Here is a 14,597-nt window from a genome sequence, read left to right on the forward strand (position 1 = left end):
AGCTCTGAGTTGACCTTCGTCACTGAGCTGGTCAAAAAGCTCTTCATCATCATATCTCGTCCCGCCCGGCTTCTGGAATGTCTGGTGAGCTCTATTACAGGTCTCTTACAGGGACGTTGAATGTTCAGGCTGCGGCTCAGACACTCTGGAGACTCTATTCTAGAGCACCTGGTTCAAATGGGTTTCAGAGCAGTTCCCTCTCTAAATAGTTCAATGAGCTAGAAATATGTGGAATTGTTGCAATAGCTTGTGAGTGGGCAGTATATATATTTTTATTTTTTTTAAAAAAAAATTCACCTTTATTTAACCAGGTAGGCTAGTTGAGAACAAGTTCTCATTTGCAACTGTGACCTGGCCAAGATAAAGCATAGCAGTGTGAACAGACAACACAGAGTTACACATGGAGTAAACAATAAACTGTATGCTGTACTATCGTCACTTAATTGACATGTTGAATTATTTTGTCATATAAAATGATTTCATATTGTGCTAATTCCCCTAATGTGGAAAGTGTGTTAACTACCTTGTACAAGCTTTAATTTTCAACACATGAATTGAGTAGAATTACACATATTTTTTACCTCAGATTGGTGATGTTAATATCAAGATTATACTAAATAGATTTTGCTTTTAAAAAAAGTTGCTGGCCACAAACAAATCCTCGTATTTGACAGTCAAGCTAGCACTCAAATGAAACCCCTGTCACTTTGTAGGTCTGTGAGGTGATGATTCAAATTAAACCCCTGTCACCTTGTAGGTCTGTGAGGTGATGATTCAAATGAAACCCCTGTCACCTTGTAGGTCTGTGAGGTGATGATTCAAATGAAACCCCTGTCACCTTGTAGGTCTGTGAGGTGATGATTCAAATGAAACCCCTGTCACCTTGTAGGTCTGTGAGGTGATGATTCAAATGAAACCCCTGTCACCTTGTAGGTCTGTGAGGTGATGATTCAAATGAAACCCCTGTCACCTTGTAGGTCTGTGAGGTGATGATTCAAATGAAACCCCTGTCACCTTGTAGGTCTGTGAGGTGATGATTCAAATGAAACCCCTGTCACCTTGTAGGTCTGTGAGGTGATGATTCGTTGAGATGTTCCAGTCAAAAAAGTGTTGTTTCTGTTTTGTATTGGCCGTCTACTGTGAACGTGACACAGAGAGATGAGTAGACAAATGGCTACTACAGGTTGTCATCTATCGACAGGTACATGTAGTTTACCCAAGTTAGTTGTGGTTTTATCTTTTAGAAGAGCGCAAACGGTACACGTCACCCCGGTTATTGTCCCAGTTCCATTGATCTTTATAGACAATGGTGATGTGAGTCATTTGCGCTAGCTTTTGATTACAGTAGAACAAGCCAATCAAAGTGTAGAGTGACTGCTTGGTAAATGTTGGTGTGTGTGCAGTTTATAAGCTACTCATTTAGCTAAATAGAACTAATCTGAACACAAGTGTGACGTATGTATGTGTAGGGAGTAATGTTTATTTTTGGCCTTCAAAATATCACAACTTATTTCAGCATATTGATTATGAATTTGGACATTTAAAAACAAATTCATAATCAACAACAGGTAGCAGGAACAGTAACATTTTCAACTTATGTTTTAGGAATATAAATGTAAATGATACTTTCCGCATCATTTTTCAACAGGATTCTACTTAATCACGTAAAAACTAAAAACTAATGAATGAACCCCAAAACGTGCTTTGGTTTATTGATTTTGATAATATAGCTGAAATCGTGAAAAATATGTTTATTTTGCCTACTATTCCAAATGGCACCCTATTCCCTTTATAGTGCACTGCTTTAGACCAGAACTCTATGGTCCCAAATGGTGCCCTATTCCCTTTATAGTGCACTACTTTAGACCAGAGCTCTATGGTACCAAATGGTGCCCTATTCCCTTTAAAGTGCACTACTTTAGACCAGAGCTCTATGGTCCCAAATGGTGCCCTATTCCCTTTATAGTCCACTGTTTTAGACCAGAACTCTATGGTCCCAAATGGTGCCCTATTCCCTTTATAGTGCACTGCTTTAGACCAGAACTCTATGGTCCCAAATGGTGCCCTATTCCCTTTATAGTGCACTACTTTAGACCAGAGCTCTATGGTACCAAATGGCATCCTATTCCCTATATAGTGCACCACTTTAGACCAGAACTCTATGGTCCCAAATGGTGCCCTATTCTCTATACAGTGCACTACTTTAGACCAGAACTCTATGGTCCCAAATGGCATCCTATTCCCTATATAGTGCACCACTTTTGGACCAGGCCCTCATAGGGCTCTGATCAAAGGTAGTGCACCATGTAGGGAATAGGATGCCATTTGGGACACACATACACATTCCATACTGTTAATCCCCTTTAATCTGTCTCCCTCTCTCATTTTTCACTGTAGCTAAATCAACAATACTAGAGGCTAACTTTATGACAGATTGCGCGGTGTATTTAACCAAAACACATCCCTTGTTTTCATAGATATAGGTCAAAGATGTCTTTATATGAGTCATTACATACACAGCATTATGTTATATGCCTGAGAATATTTTGTAAAACGTCCACCCACGTACACTGCTGCCATGGACCAACACCACATTCAATGACAGTTGAAATGAACTCCTCCAACTGTCCAGTTGACATTCAAAGCTATATGTACATAAGTCACTGGAGTGTCCCTGGATTTACACACTCTGATTGATGGCTTCCCCTGCCTGTCAAAGGCTTGGTCCCACCTCCTTCTGCTGTTGCGTCTCATCTTCCCGTTGCCAGAGCGACCGGCGGAAGAGGTCGATAGGGTCAGGCTGGATGCTTCTCCTTGTGTCAGTTATATGAGAGAGAGAGAGTGAGAGGGAAGAGACAGACGAGGATGGAGGGAGAGAGAAACTGAAATGGAGGCGGGAGAGAGAGAGCGAGAGAAGGAAAGATGGAGGGAAGGATGGAGGGAGAGAGAAAGTGAAATGAAGAGGAGAGAGATGGAGAGAGAGAGAATGAAAGAGGTAGGGAAAGGTGGAGGGGAGAGAGGAGAGAGAAAGTGAAATGGAGGGGAGAGAGAGAGGGGGGGGGGGGTCCAGTTCATTTGGCATTCTAGTCACAGTCTCCTCTGATTTGGTGAAATGTCAGAGCCATGGTGGAAGAACATTATCCCACGTAGAGGTACGTAGAGCAGAGCAGAACTCTGTGCAGAGAGCTTCACTCCCACAGAATCAAGTACAATACTTATATTACTCTTATATTGTGTCTCTAATCTATGATCACTCCACTCATCATAGTTGGCAATTCAGGGAACTTTGTAAATTTACTCAAAGAAATATAATCTATTCTAGTCCTTCTATTTCTATGGGTTCACTCCTCTCATCTGTATCTTAGTTGGCAAGGCCAGGGAACAGTTGAACATCGGAACACTGAAACCAGGAAATGACCTTCCCCTCCCAGCCCCAGGTGCTCTGGTTTCTAATAACAGTGTTATATCCCTCCACAAAGGGTGAATGAAAGAGATGCCCAGAGGACAGAATAAAAGGCTATGTTAATCAGCTGCAGCACTTATTGGAGCAGCAATTCAAAGTTATGACCATGTTAGTACCCAGCAGTTTATTAGCTCCTTATTTCAGCCTATAGGATTCCCCAGTTAAACTCAAAACAGCACACACTATACCATACACAATGGTAGTCGATGTGGCAGATTTTGTCTGTTACACTCTATATTGTTCCCCCTCTTCTCAATACCACAGACAGTACAGTCAATATTGTCCTCCCTCCTCTCAATACCACAGACAGTACTGTCAATATTGTCCTCCCTCCTCTCAATACCACAGACAGTACTGTCAATATTGTCCTCCCTCCTCTCAATACCACAGACAGTACAGTCTATAATGTTCCCCCTCTTCTCAATACCACAGACAGTACTGTCAATATTGTCCCCCCTCCTCTCAATACCACAGACAGTACAGTCAATATTGTCCCCCCTCTTCTCAATACCACAGACAGTACAGTCAATATTGTCCTCCCTCCTCTCAATACCACAGACAGTACAGTCTATAATGTTCCCCCTCTTCTCAATACCACAGACAGTACTGTCAATATTGTCCCCCCTCCTCTCAATACCACAGACAGTACAGTCAATATTGTCCCCCCTCTTCTCAATACCACAGACAGTACAGTCTATATTGTTCCCCCTCTTCTCAATACCACAGACAGTACTGTCAATATTGTCCCCCCTCCTCAATACCACAGACAGTACTGTCAATATTGTCCCCCCTCCTCTCAATACCACAGACAGTACTGTCAATATTGTCCCCCCCTCCTCTCAATACCACAGACAGTACTGTCAATATTGTCCTCCCTCTTCTCAATACCACAGACAGTGGTCAATATTGTCCCCCCTCCTCAATACCACAGACAGTACTGTCAATATTGTCCCCCCTCCTCAATACCACAGACAGTACTGTCAATATTGTCCTCCCTCTTCTCAATACCACAGACAGTACAGTCAATATTGTCCCCCCTCCTCAATACCACAGACAGTACTGTCAATATTGTCCCCCCCCTCCTCTCAATACCACAGACAGTACAGTCAATATTGTCCCCCCCTCCTCTCAATACCACAGACAGTACAGTCAATATTGTCCCCCCTCTTCTCAATACCACAGACAGTACTGTCAATATTGTCCTCCCTCTTCTCAATACCACAGACAGTACAGTCAATATTGCCCCCCCCCTCCTCTCAATACCACAGACAGTACAGTCAATATTGTCCCCCCTCCTCAATACCACAGACAGTACTGTCAATATTGTCCCCTCCCTCCTCTCAATACCACAGACAGTACAGTCAATATTGTCCCCCCTCCTCTCAATACCACAGACAGTACTGTCAATATTGTCCCCCCTCTTCTCAATACCACAGACAGTACAGTCTATATTGTTCCCCCTCTTCTCAATACCACAGACAGTACTGTCAATATTGTCCCCCCTCCTCAATACCACAGACAGTACTGTCAATATTGTCCCCCCTCCTCTCAATACCACAGACAGTACTGTCAATATTGTCCCCCCCCTCCTCTCAATACCACAGACAGTACAGTCAATATTGTCCCCCCTCCTCAATACCACAGACAGTACTGTCAATATTGTCCCCTCCCTCCTCTCAATACCACAGACAGTACAGTCAATATTGTCCCCCCTCCTCTCAATACCACAGACAGTACTGTCAATATTGTCCCCCCTCTTCTCAATACCACAGACAGTACTGTCAATATTGTCCCCCCTCCTCAATACCACAGACAGTACTGTCAATATTGTCCCCCCTCCTCTCAATACCACAGACAGTACTGTCAATATTGTCCCCCCCCTCCTCTCAATACCACAGACAGTACAGTCAATATTGTCCCCCCCTCCTCTCAATACCACAGACAGTAAAGTCAATATTGTCCCCCCTCTTCTCAATACCACAGACAGTACTGTCAATATTGTCCTCCCTCTTCTCAATACCACAGACAGTACAGTCAATATTGTCCCCCCCCTCCTCTCAATACCACAGACAGTACAGTCAATATTGTCCCCCCTCCTCAATACCACAGACAGTACTGTCAATATTGTCCCCTCCCTCCTCTCAATACCACAGACAGTACAGTCAATATTGTCCTCCCTCCTCTCAATACCACAGACAGTACAGTCAATATTGTCCTCCCTCTTCTCAATACCACAGACAGTACAGTCAATATTGTCCCCCCTCTTCTCAATACCACAGACAGTACTGTCAATATTGCCCCCCCCCCTCCTCTCAATACCACAGACAGTACAGTCAATATTGTCCCCCCTCCTCTCAATACCACAGACAGTACTGTCAATATTGTCCTCCCTCCTCTCAATACCACAGACAGTACTGTCAATATTGTCCTCCCTCCTCTCAATACCACAGACAGTACTGTCAATATTGTCCTCCCTCCTCTCAATACCACAGACAGTACTGTCAATATTGTCCTCCCTCCTCTCAATACCACAGACAGTACAGTCAATATTGTCCCCCCTCCTCTCAATACCACAGACAGTACAGTCAATATTGTCCCCCCTCCTCTCAATACCACAGACAGTACAGTCAATATTGTCCTCCCTCCTCTCAATACCACAGACAGTACCGTCAATATTGTCCCCCCTCCTCTCAATACCACAGACAGTACAGTCAATATTGTCCTCCCTCTTCTCAATACCACAGACAGTACTGTCAATATTGTCCCCCCTCCTCAATACCACAGACAGTACTGTCAATATTGTCCTCCCTCTTCTCAATACCACAGACAGTACAGTCAATATTGTCCCCCCTCCTCAATACCACAGACAGTACTGTCAATATTGTCCCCCCCCCCTCCTCTCAATACCACAGACAGTACAGTCAATATTGTCCCCCCCTCCTCTCAATACCACAGACAGTACAGTCAATATTGTCCCCCCTCCTCTCAATACCACAGACAGTACTGTCAATATTGTCCTCCCTCTTCTCAATACCACAGACAGTACTGTCAATATTGTCCCCCCTCCTCAATACCACAGACAGTACTGTCAATATTGTCCCCCCTCCTCAATACCACAGACAGTACTGTCAATATTGTCCTCCCTCTTCTCAATACCACAGACAGTACAGTCAATATTGTCCCCCCTCCTCAATACCACAGACAGTACTGTCAATATTGTCCCCCCCCTCCTCTCAATACCACAGACAGTACAGTCAATATTGTCCCCCCCTCCTCTCAATACCACAGACAGTACAGTCAATATTGTCCCCCCTCTTCTCAATACCACAGACAGTACTGTCAATATTGTCCTCCCTCTTCTCAATACCCCAGACAGTACAGTCAATATTGCCCCCCCCCCTCCTCTCAATACCACAGACAGTACAGTCAATATTGTCCCCCCTCCTCAATACCACAGACAGTACTGTCAATATTGTCCCCTCCCTCCTCTCAATACCACAGACAGTACAGTCAATATTGTCCCCCCTCCTCTCAATACCACAGACAGTACTGTCAATATTGTCCCCCCTCTTCTCAATACCACAGACAGTACAGTCTATATTGTTCCCCCTCTTCTCAATACCACAGACAGTACTGTCAATATTGTCCCCCCTCCTCAATACCACAGACAGTACTGTCAATATTGTCCCCCCTCCTCTCAATACCACAGACAGTACTGTCAATATTGTCCCCCCCCTCCTCTCAATACCACAGACAGTACAGTCAATATTGTCCCCCCCTCCTCTCAATACCACAGACAGTACAGTCAATATTGTCCCCCCTCTTCTCAATACCACAGACAGTACTGTCAATATTGTCCTCCCTCTTCTCAATACCACAGACAGTACAGTCAATATTGTCCCCCCCCTCCTCTCAATACCACAGACAGTACAGTCAATATTGTCCCCCCTCCTCAATACCACAGACAGTACTGTCAATATTGTCCCCTCCCTCCTCTCAATACCACAGACAGTACAGTCAATATTGTCCTCCCTCCTCTCAATACCACAGACAGTACAGTCAATATTGTCCTCCCTCTTCTCAATACCACAGACAGTACAGTCAATATTGTCCCCCCTCTTCTCAATACCACAGACAGTACTGTCAATATTGTCCCCCCCCTCCTCTCAATACCACAGACAGTACAGTCAATATTGTCCCCCCTCCTCTCAATACCACAGACAGTACTGTCAATATTGTCCTCCCTCCTCTCAATACCACAGACAGTACTGTCAATATTGTCCTCCCTCCTCTCAATACCACAGACAGTACTGTCAATATTGTCCTCCCTCCTCTCAATACCACAGACAGTACTGTCAATATTGTCCTCCCTCCTCTCAATACCACAGACAGTACAGTCAATATTGTCCCCCCTCCTCTCAATAATACAGAATTACAGTCAATATTGTCCTCCCTCTTCTCAATACCACAGACAGTACAGTCAATATTGTCCTCCCTCCTCTCAATACCACAGACAGTACCGTCAATATTGTCCCCCCTCCTCTCAATACCACAGACAGTACAGTCAATATTGTCCTCCCTCTTCTCAATACCACAGACAGTACTGTCAATATTGTCCCCCCTCCTCAATACCACAGACAGTACTGTCAATATTGTCCTCCCTCTTCTCAATACCACAGACAGTACAGTCAATATTGTCCCCCCTCCTCAATACCACAGACAGTACTGTCAATATTGTCCCCCCCCTCCTCTCAATACCACAGACAGTACAGTCAATATTGTCCCCCCCTCCTCTCAATACCACAGACAGTACAGTCAATATTGTCCCCCCTCTTCTCAATACCACAGACAGTACTGTCAATATTGTCCTCCCTCTTCTCAATACCACAGACAGTACAGTCAATATTGTCCCCCCCCTCCTCTCAATACCACAGACAGTACAGTCAATATTGTCCCCCCTCCTCAATACCACAGACAGTACTGTCAATATTGTCCCCTCCCTCCTCTCAATACCACAGACAGTACAGTCAATATTGTCCCCCCTCCTCTCAATACCACAGACAGTACTGTCAATATTGTCCCCCCTCTTCTCAATACCACAGACAGTACAGTCTATATTGTTCCCCCTCTTCTCAATACCACAGACAGTACTGTCAATATTGTCCCCCCTCCTCAATACCACAGACAGTACTGTCAATATTGTCCCCCCTCCTCTCAATACCACAGACAGTACTGTCAATATTGTCCCCCCTCCTCTCAATACCACAGACAGTACTGTCAATATTGTCCTCCCTCTTCTCAATACCACAGACAGTGGTCAATATTGTCCCCCCTCCTCAATACCACAGACAGTACTGTCAATATTGTCCCCCCTCCTCAATACCACAGACAGTACTGTCAATATTGTCCTCCCTCTTCTCAATACCACAGACAGTACAGTCAATATTGTCCCCCCTCCTCAATACCACAGACAGTACTGTCAATATTGTCCCCCCCCTCCTCTCAATACCACAGACAGTACAGTCAATATTGTCCCCCCCTCCTCTCAATACCACAGACAGTACAGTCAATATTGTCCCCCCTCTTCTCAATACCACAGACAGTACTGTCAATATTGTCCTCCCTCTTCTCAATACCACAGACAGTACAGTCAATATTGTCCCCCCCTTCCTCTCAATACCACAGACAGTACTGTCAATATTGTCCCCCCTCCTCAATACCACAGACAGTACTGTCAATATTGTCCCCTCCCTCCTCTCAATACCACAGACAGTACAGTCAATATTGTCCTCCCTCCTCTCAATACCACAGACAGTACAGTCAATATTGTCCTCCCTCTTCTCAATACCACAGACAGTACAGTCAATATTGTCCCCCCTCTTCTCAATACCACAGACAGTACTGTCAATATTGTCCCCCCCCTCCTCTCAATACCACAGACAGTACAGTCAATATTGTCCCCCCTCCTCTCAATACCACAGACAGTACTGTCAATATTGTCCTCCCTCCTCTCAATACCACAGACAGTACAGTCAATATTGTCCTCCCTCTTCTCAATACCACAGACAGTACAGTCAATATTGTCCCCCCTCTTCTCAATACCACAGACAGTACTGTCAATATTGTCCTCCCTCCTCTCAATACCACAGACAGTACTGTCAATATTGTCCCCCCTCCTCTCAATACCACAGACAGTACAGTCAATATTGTCCCCCCTCCTCTCAATACCACAGACAGTACAGTCAATATTGTCCTCCCTCTTCTCAATACCACAGACAGTACAGTCAATATTGTCCTCCCTCCTCTCAATACCACAGACAGTACAGTCAATATTGTCCCCCCTCCTCTCAATACCACAGACAGTACAGTCAATATTGTCCTCCCTCTTCTCAATACCACAGACAGTACAGTCAATATTGTCCTCCCTCCTCTCAATACCACAGACAGTACAGTCAATATTGTCCCCCCTCTTCTCAATACCACAGACAGTACTGTCAATATTGTTCCCCCCCCTCCTCTCAATACCACAGACAGTACTGTCAATATTGTCCTCCCTCCTCTCAATACCACAGACAGTACAGTCAATATTGTCCTACCTCCTCTCAATACCACAGACAGTACTGTCAATATTGTTCCCCCTCCTCAATACCACAGACAGTACTGTCAATATTGTCCTCCCTCCTCTCAATACCACAGACAGTACAGTCAATATTGTCCTCCCTCCTCTCAATACCACAGACAGTACAGTCAATATTGTCCTCCCTCCTCTCAATACCACAGACAGTACAGTCAATATTGTCCTCCCTCCTCTCAATACCACAGACAGTACAGTCAATATTGTCCTCCCTCTTCTCAATACCACAGACAGTACTGTCAATATTGTCCTCCCTCCTCTCAATACCACAGACAGTACAGTCAATATTGTCCCCCCTCTTCTCAATACCACAGACAGTACTGTCAATATTGTCCTCCCTCCTCTCAATACCACAGACAGTACTGTCATTATTGTCCTCCCTCCTCTCAATACCACAGACAGTACTGTCAATATTGTCCTCCCTCCTCTCAATACCACAGACAGTACTGTCAATATTGTCCCCCCTCCTCTCAATACCACAGACAGTACAGTCAATATTGTCCTCCCTCCTCTCAATACCACAGACAGTACAGTCAATATTGTCCTCCCTCTTCTCAATACCACAGACAGTACTGTCAATATTGTCCTCCCTCCTCTCAATACCACAGACAGTACTGTCAATATTGTCCTCCCTCCTCTCAATACCACAGACAGTACTGTCAATATTGTCCTCCCTCCTCTCAATACCACAGACAGTACTGTCAATATTGTCCCCCCTCCTCTCAATACCACAGACTGTACAGTCAATATTGTCCTCCCTCTTCTCAATACCACAGACAGTACTGTCAATATTGTCCTCCCTCCTCTCAATACCACACACAGTACAGTCAATATTGTCCTCCCTCTTCTCAATACCACAGACAGTACTGTCAATATTGTCCTCCCTCCTCAATACCACAGACAGTACAGTCTATATTGTTCCCCCTCTTCTCAATACCGACGGCAGGGTAGCCTAGTGGTTCGAGCGTTGGACAGTACTGTAACCGAAAGGTTGCTGGATCGAATCCCCGAGCTGACAAGGTAAAAATTTGTCGTTCTGCCCCTGAACAAGGCTGTTAACCCACTTTTCCTAGGCCGTCATTGAAAATAAGAATTTGTTCTTAACTGACTCGCCTAGTTAAATAAAGGTAAAAATATATATATTGTCCCCCCTCCCCTTCATGTACAGGAGTTCAATCCAGAAAAGTCAATACTACATCAAGTTTATGTGGCAGACTGGCAGCTGTGGTGTAACTGTATATGGTTCCGTGTCCCCCCCCCCCCTAAATAACACAGACAGTACTGTCAATATTGTCCCCCCCCCTCTCTGTAGGAGTTCAACCCAGAGGAGTTCTATCACCTGCTGGAGGCAGCGGAGGACCACGCCAAGGAGGGACACCTGATGAAGACGGACATCCCTCGTTACATCATCAGCCAGCTGGGTCTGACCCGGGACCCTCTGGAGGGTGAGACACACACACATTTAATGAAGATGGACACTCCTTGTTACGACAGGACACTCTAGAGCCCTCAACTCTGGAACCGCTTTTATTCCTTTCTTCTCCTCCAATCAGGGACTGATTTAGACCTGGGACACCAGGTGGGTGGAATTAATTATCAGGGAGAACGGAAAACCAGCAGGCTCCGGACCTCGTTGGGTAAGAGTTTAATACCCCTAGACTAGAGGGTGAGTAAGGGAGGGGGAGGGAAGTAGGAAGACGAGAAGGAAGAGAGGAACGGAAAGAGAAATTGAGGGTTGGGACAGACCAGGGACCCTCTAGAGGGTGAGAGAGAAGGGGGAGAGGGAGGAGGAGAGAGAGAGGAAGAGAGGGAAGAGATGAATGGAAAGAGACAGATTGAAGGCTGGGACAGACCAGGGACCCTCTGGAGGGGGAGAGAGAAGGATGAGAGGGAGGAGGAGAGAGAAGAGAGGAACAGAAATAGACAGATTCAGATGGCTGGGACAGACCAAGCACCCTCTGGAGGGTGAGAGAGATGTAGGAGAGAGGAGTAGAGGGGAGACATTTAATGAAGAAGAGAGTAAGGAAGAGAGGGATGAGAGGAACAGAAAGAGACATGCAGACAGCTGGGACTGACCTGCGACCGTGTGGAGGTTGGGATAGGGGGAGGGAGAGACAGTAGACGGAAACAGAAAGAGACAGATTTAGGGCATCGTGTACCTGTAGAAGCCAAACAAGAGAAAATGAAAGATTGATGGTTGAGATTTCCCTACCCACATTTTGACAGCCACACTCCCCTCGGGTGTTTATTGTAGGTAATTAACTATAAAACTAGCAAAAATAACCTTAGAAAAAACAATACATTTTGGCATGAGAAAAATAACAGCATCTTGGCATTGTAGCATGTGGGCAGTGATCCACCTGTCAACTAGCCTGGTCCCAGCTCTTGTCATTGTCACACTGAACCTTGGCAAGACAGCACAAACAGACCTGGGACCAGGCTACCTGTAGACAATATTGAGATGCAGAGAGAACTCCCTTTACTGATTATGAAGCCGGTCGCAGCACTGCACTCACTGTCATTAATATACATATTGTCTAAACACACACCAGCCCCCAAACTCCTTCTCTGACTCCTTCAATTCATTCCAGCTTCACTTCTCACAGTGGCAAATCCATCACAAGCTGTTCATTAAGCTACACAATGTAAATGGGTTAGAAAGACTAATCAGAGTCCGACTGGCTGCTATTTGTCAGCTACCTTCAGTCTGGTTGAAGAAATATGAGTTTGGGTTTTAGTGGGTTGTCACAATGTGACACTTTTTACAAACGATCTCTTGGTTTAGCACCTTTCTGTTTTTCACCCATACAAATATTCACAGCTTGATCTCTCTTTCTCTCTCTCTCACACTCTCGTCTTCCCTCCCTCTCTCGGTTCCCCAAACACAACCATTTTGTTTTAGAAATGTTGTTACCAAGGTGACAAGAAGATATATTATTTTCACATCACTTTGTGTGACATCTAATTCAAATTAACGAGATGTTTACTTAAAGGTGCAATGCAGCCGTTTTTATCTCAATATAAAATCATTTCTGGTAACAGGGAAGTACCTTACTGTGATTGTTTTCAGTTAAAATTGCTAAAAAAATATTATTCTTAGCAAAGAGTACCGTCTGGAAGTGGTCTGAGTGGGGAGGGGAAAACTGAAAATGAGCTTTTATTGGTCTATTAACTCATTTACCAGCTCCATCCTACCAAAACAGGCTGACATTTCAGGCGGTTGTTTCAAACAGCTCCAACACAAACCTTTACTCCAACTTCATAGTGTGGAAATATATACAGTGCTTTGGAAAGTATTCAGACCCCTTGACTATTGTAGCTGGAAACGGCAGATTTTCTTATGGAATATCTACATAGGCGTACAGAGGCTCATTATCAGCAACCATCACTTCTGTGTTCAATGGCACGTTGTGTTAGTTAATCCAAGTTTATAATTTTAAAAGGCTAATTGATCATTAGAAAACCCTTTTGCAATTATTTTAGCACAACTGAAAACTGTTGTGCTGATTAAGGAAGCAATAAAACTGGCCTTTAGACTAGTTGAGTATCTGGAGCATCAGCATTTGGGGGTTCGATTACAGGCTCAAAATGACCAGAAACAAAGACTTTCTTCTGAAACTCGTCAGTCTCTTCTTGTTCTGAGAAATGAAGTCTATTCCATGCGAGAAATTGCCAAGAAACTGAAGATCTATGTAGATATTCCATAAAAAAATCTGCTGTTTCCAGCTACAATAGTCAATTACATCATTAAAAATGTCTACACTGTATTTCTGATCAATTTGATGTTATTTTAATGGACAAAAAAATTGCTTTTCTTTCAAAAACAAGGACATATCTAAGTGACCCCAAACTTTTGAACGGTAGTGTACATACTGTAAGTATTCAGACCCTTTACTCAGTGCTTTGTTGAAGCACCTTTGGCAGCGATTACAACCTCAAGTCTTCTTGGGTATAACGCTACAAGCTTGGCATACCTGTATTTGGTGAGCTTCTCCCATTCTTCTCTGCAGATCCTCTCAAGCTCTGTCAGGTTGGATGGGGAGCATTGCTGCACAGCTATTTTCAGGTCTCTCCAGAGATTTTCTGGCTGGGCCACTCATCAAGGACATTCAGAGACCTTCGCCCCAGTCTGAGGTTCTGAGCACTCTGGAGCAGGTTTTCATCAAGGATCTCTCTGTACTTTGCTCTGTTCATCTTTGCCTCGATCCGGACTAGTCTCACAGTCCCTGCCGCTAAAAAATATCCCCACAGCAGGATGCTGCCACCACCATACTTCACTGTAGGGATGGTGCCAGGTTTCCTCCAGACGTGACGCTTGACATTTAGGCCAAAGAGTTCAATCTTGGTTTCATCAGACCAGAGAATCTTGTTTCTCATGGTTTCAGTCCTTTAGGTGCCTTTAGGCAAATTCCAAGCGGGCTGTCATGTGCCCTTTACTGAGTAGTGGCTTCCATCTGGCCACTCTACAATAAGTGCCTGATTGGTGGAGTGCTGCAGAGA

At 44.6% G+C, this 14,597-nt stretch overlaps 1 protein-coding gene across 3 annotated transcripts in view; it reads left to right on the forward strand.

Moving 5' to 3' along the window:
- The window catches only part of LOC129842647 (microtubule-associated serine/threonine-protein kinase 1-like), a 96,430-nt gene that overhangs the window by 58,600 nt on the left and 23,233 nt on the right, over positions 1-14,597 (forward strand). For all 3 annotated transcript variants that reach the window (XM_055911271.1, XM_055911272.1, XM_055911273.1), the window contains 2 exons: positions 1-84; positions 11,410-11,542. The exon at positions 1-84 is cut by the window's left edge and continues 18 nt beyond it. In XM_055911271.1, the coding sequence (XP_055767246.1) occupies positions 1-84; positions 11,410-11,542 (217 nt within the window). The remainder of the gene's footprint in view (positions 85-11,409; positions 11,543-14,597) is intronic.

This window comes from Salvelinus fontinalis, unplaced genomic scaffold (assembly GCF_029448725.1).
Source record: "Salvelinus fontinalis isolate EN_2023a unplaced genomic scaffold, ASM2944872v1 scaffold_0059, whole genome shotgun sequence".
Taxonomy (NCBI): Eukaryota; Metazoa; Chordata; class Actinopteri; order Salmoniformes; family Salmonidae; genus Salvelinus; species Salvelinus fontinalis.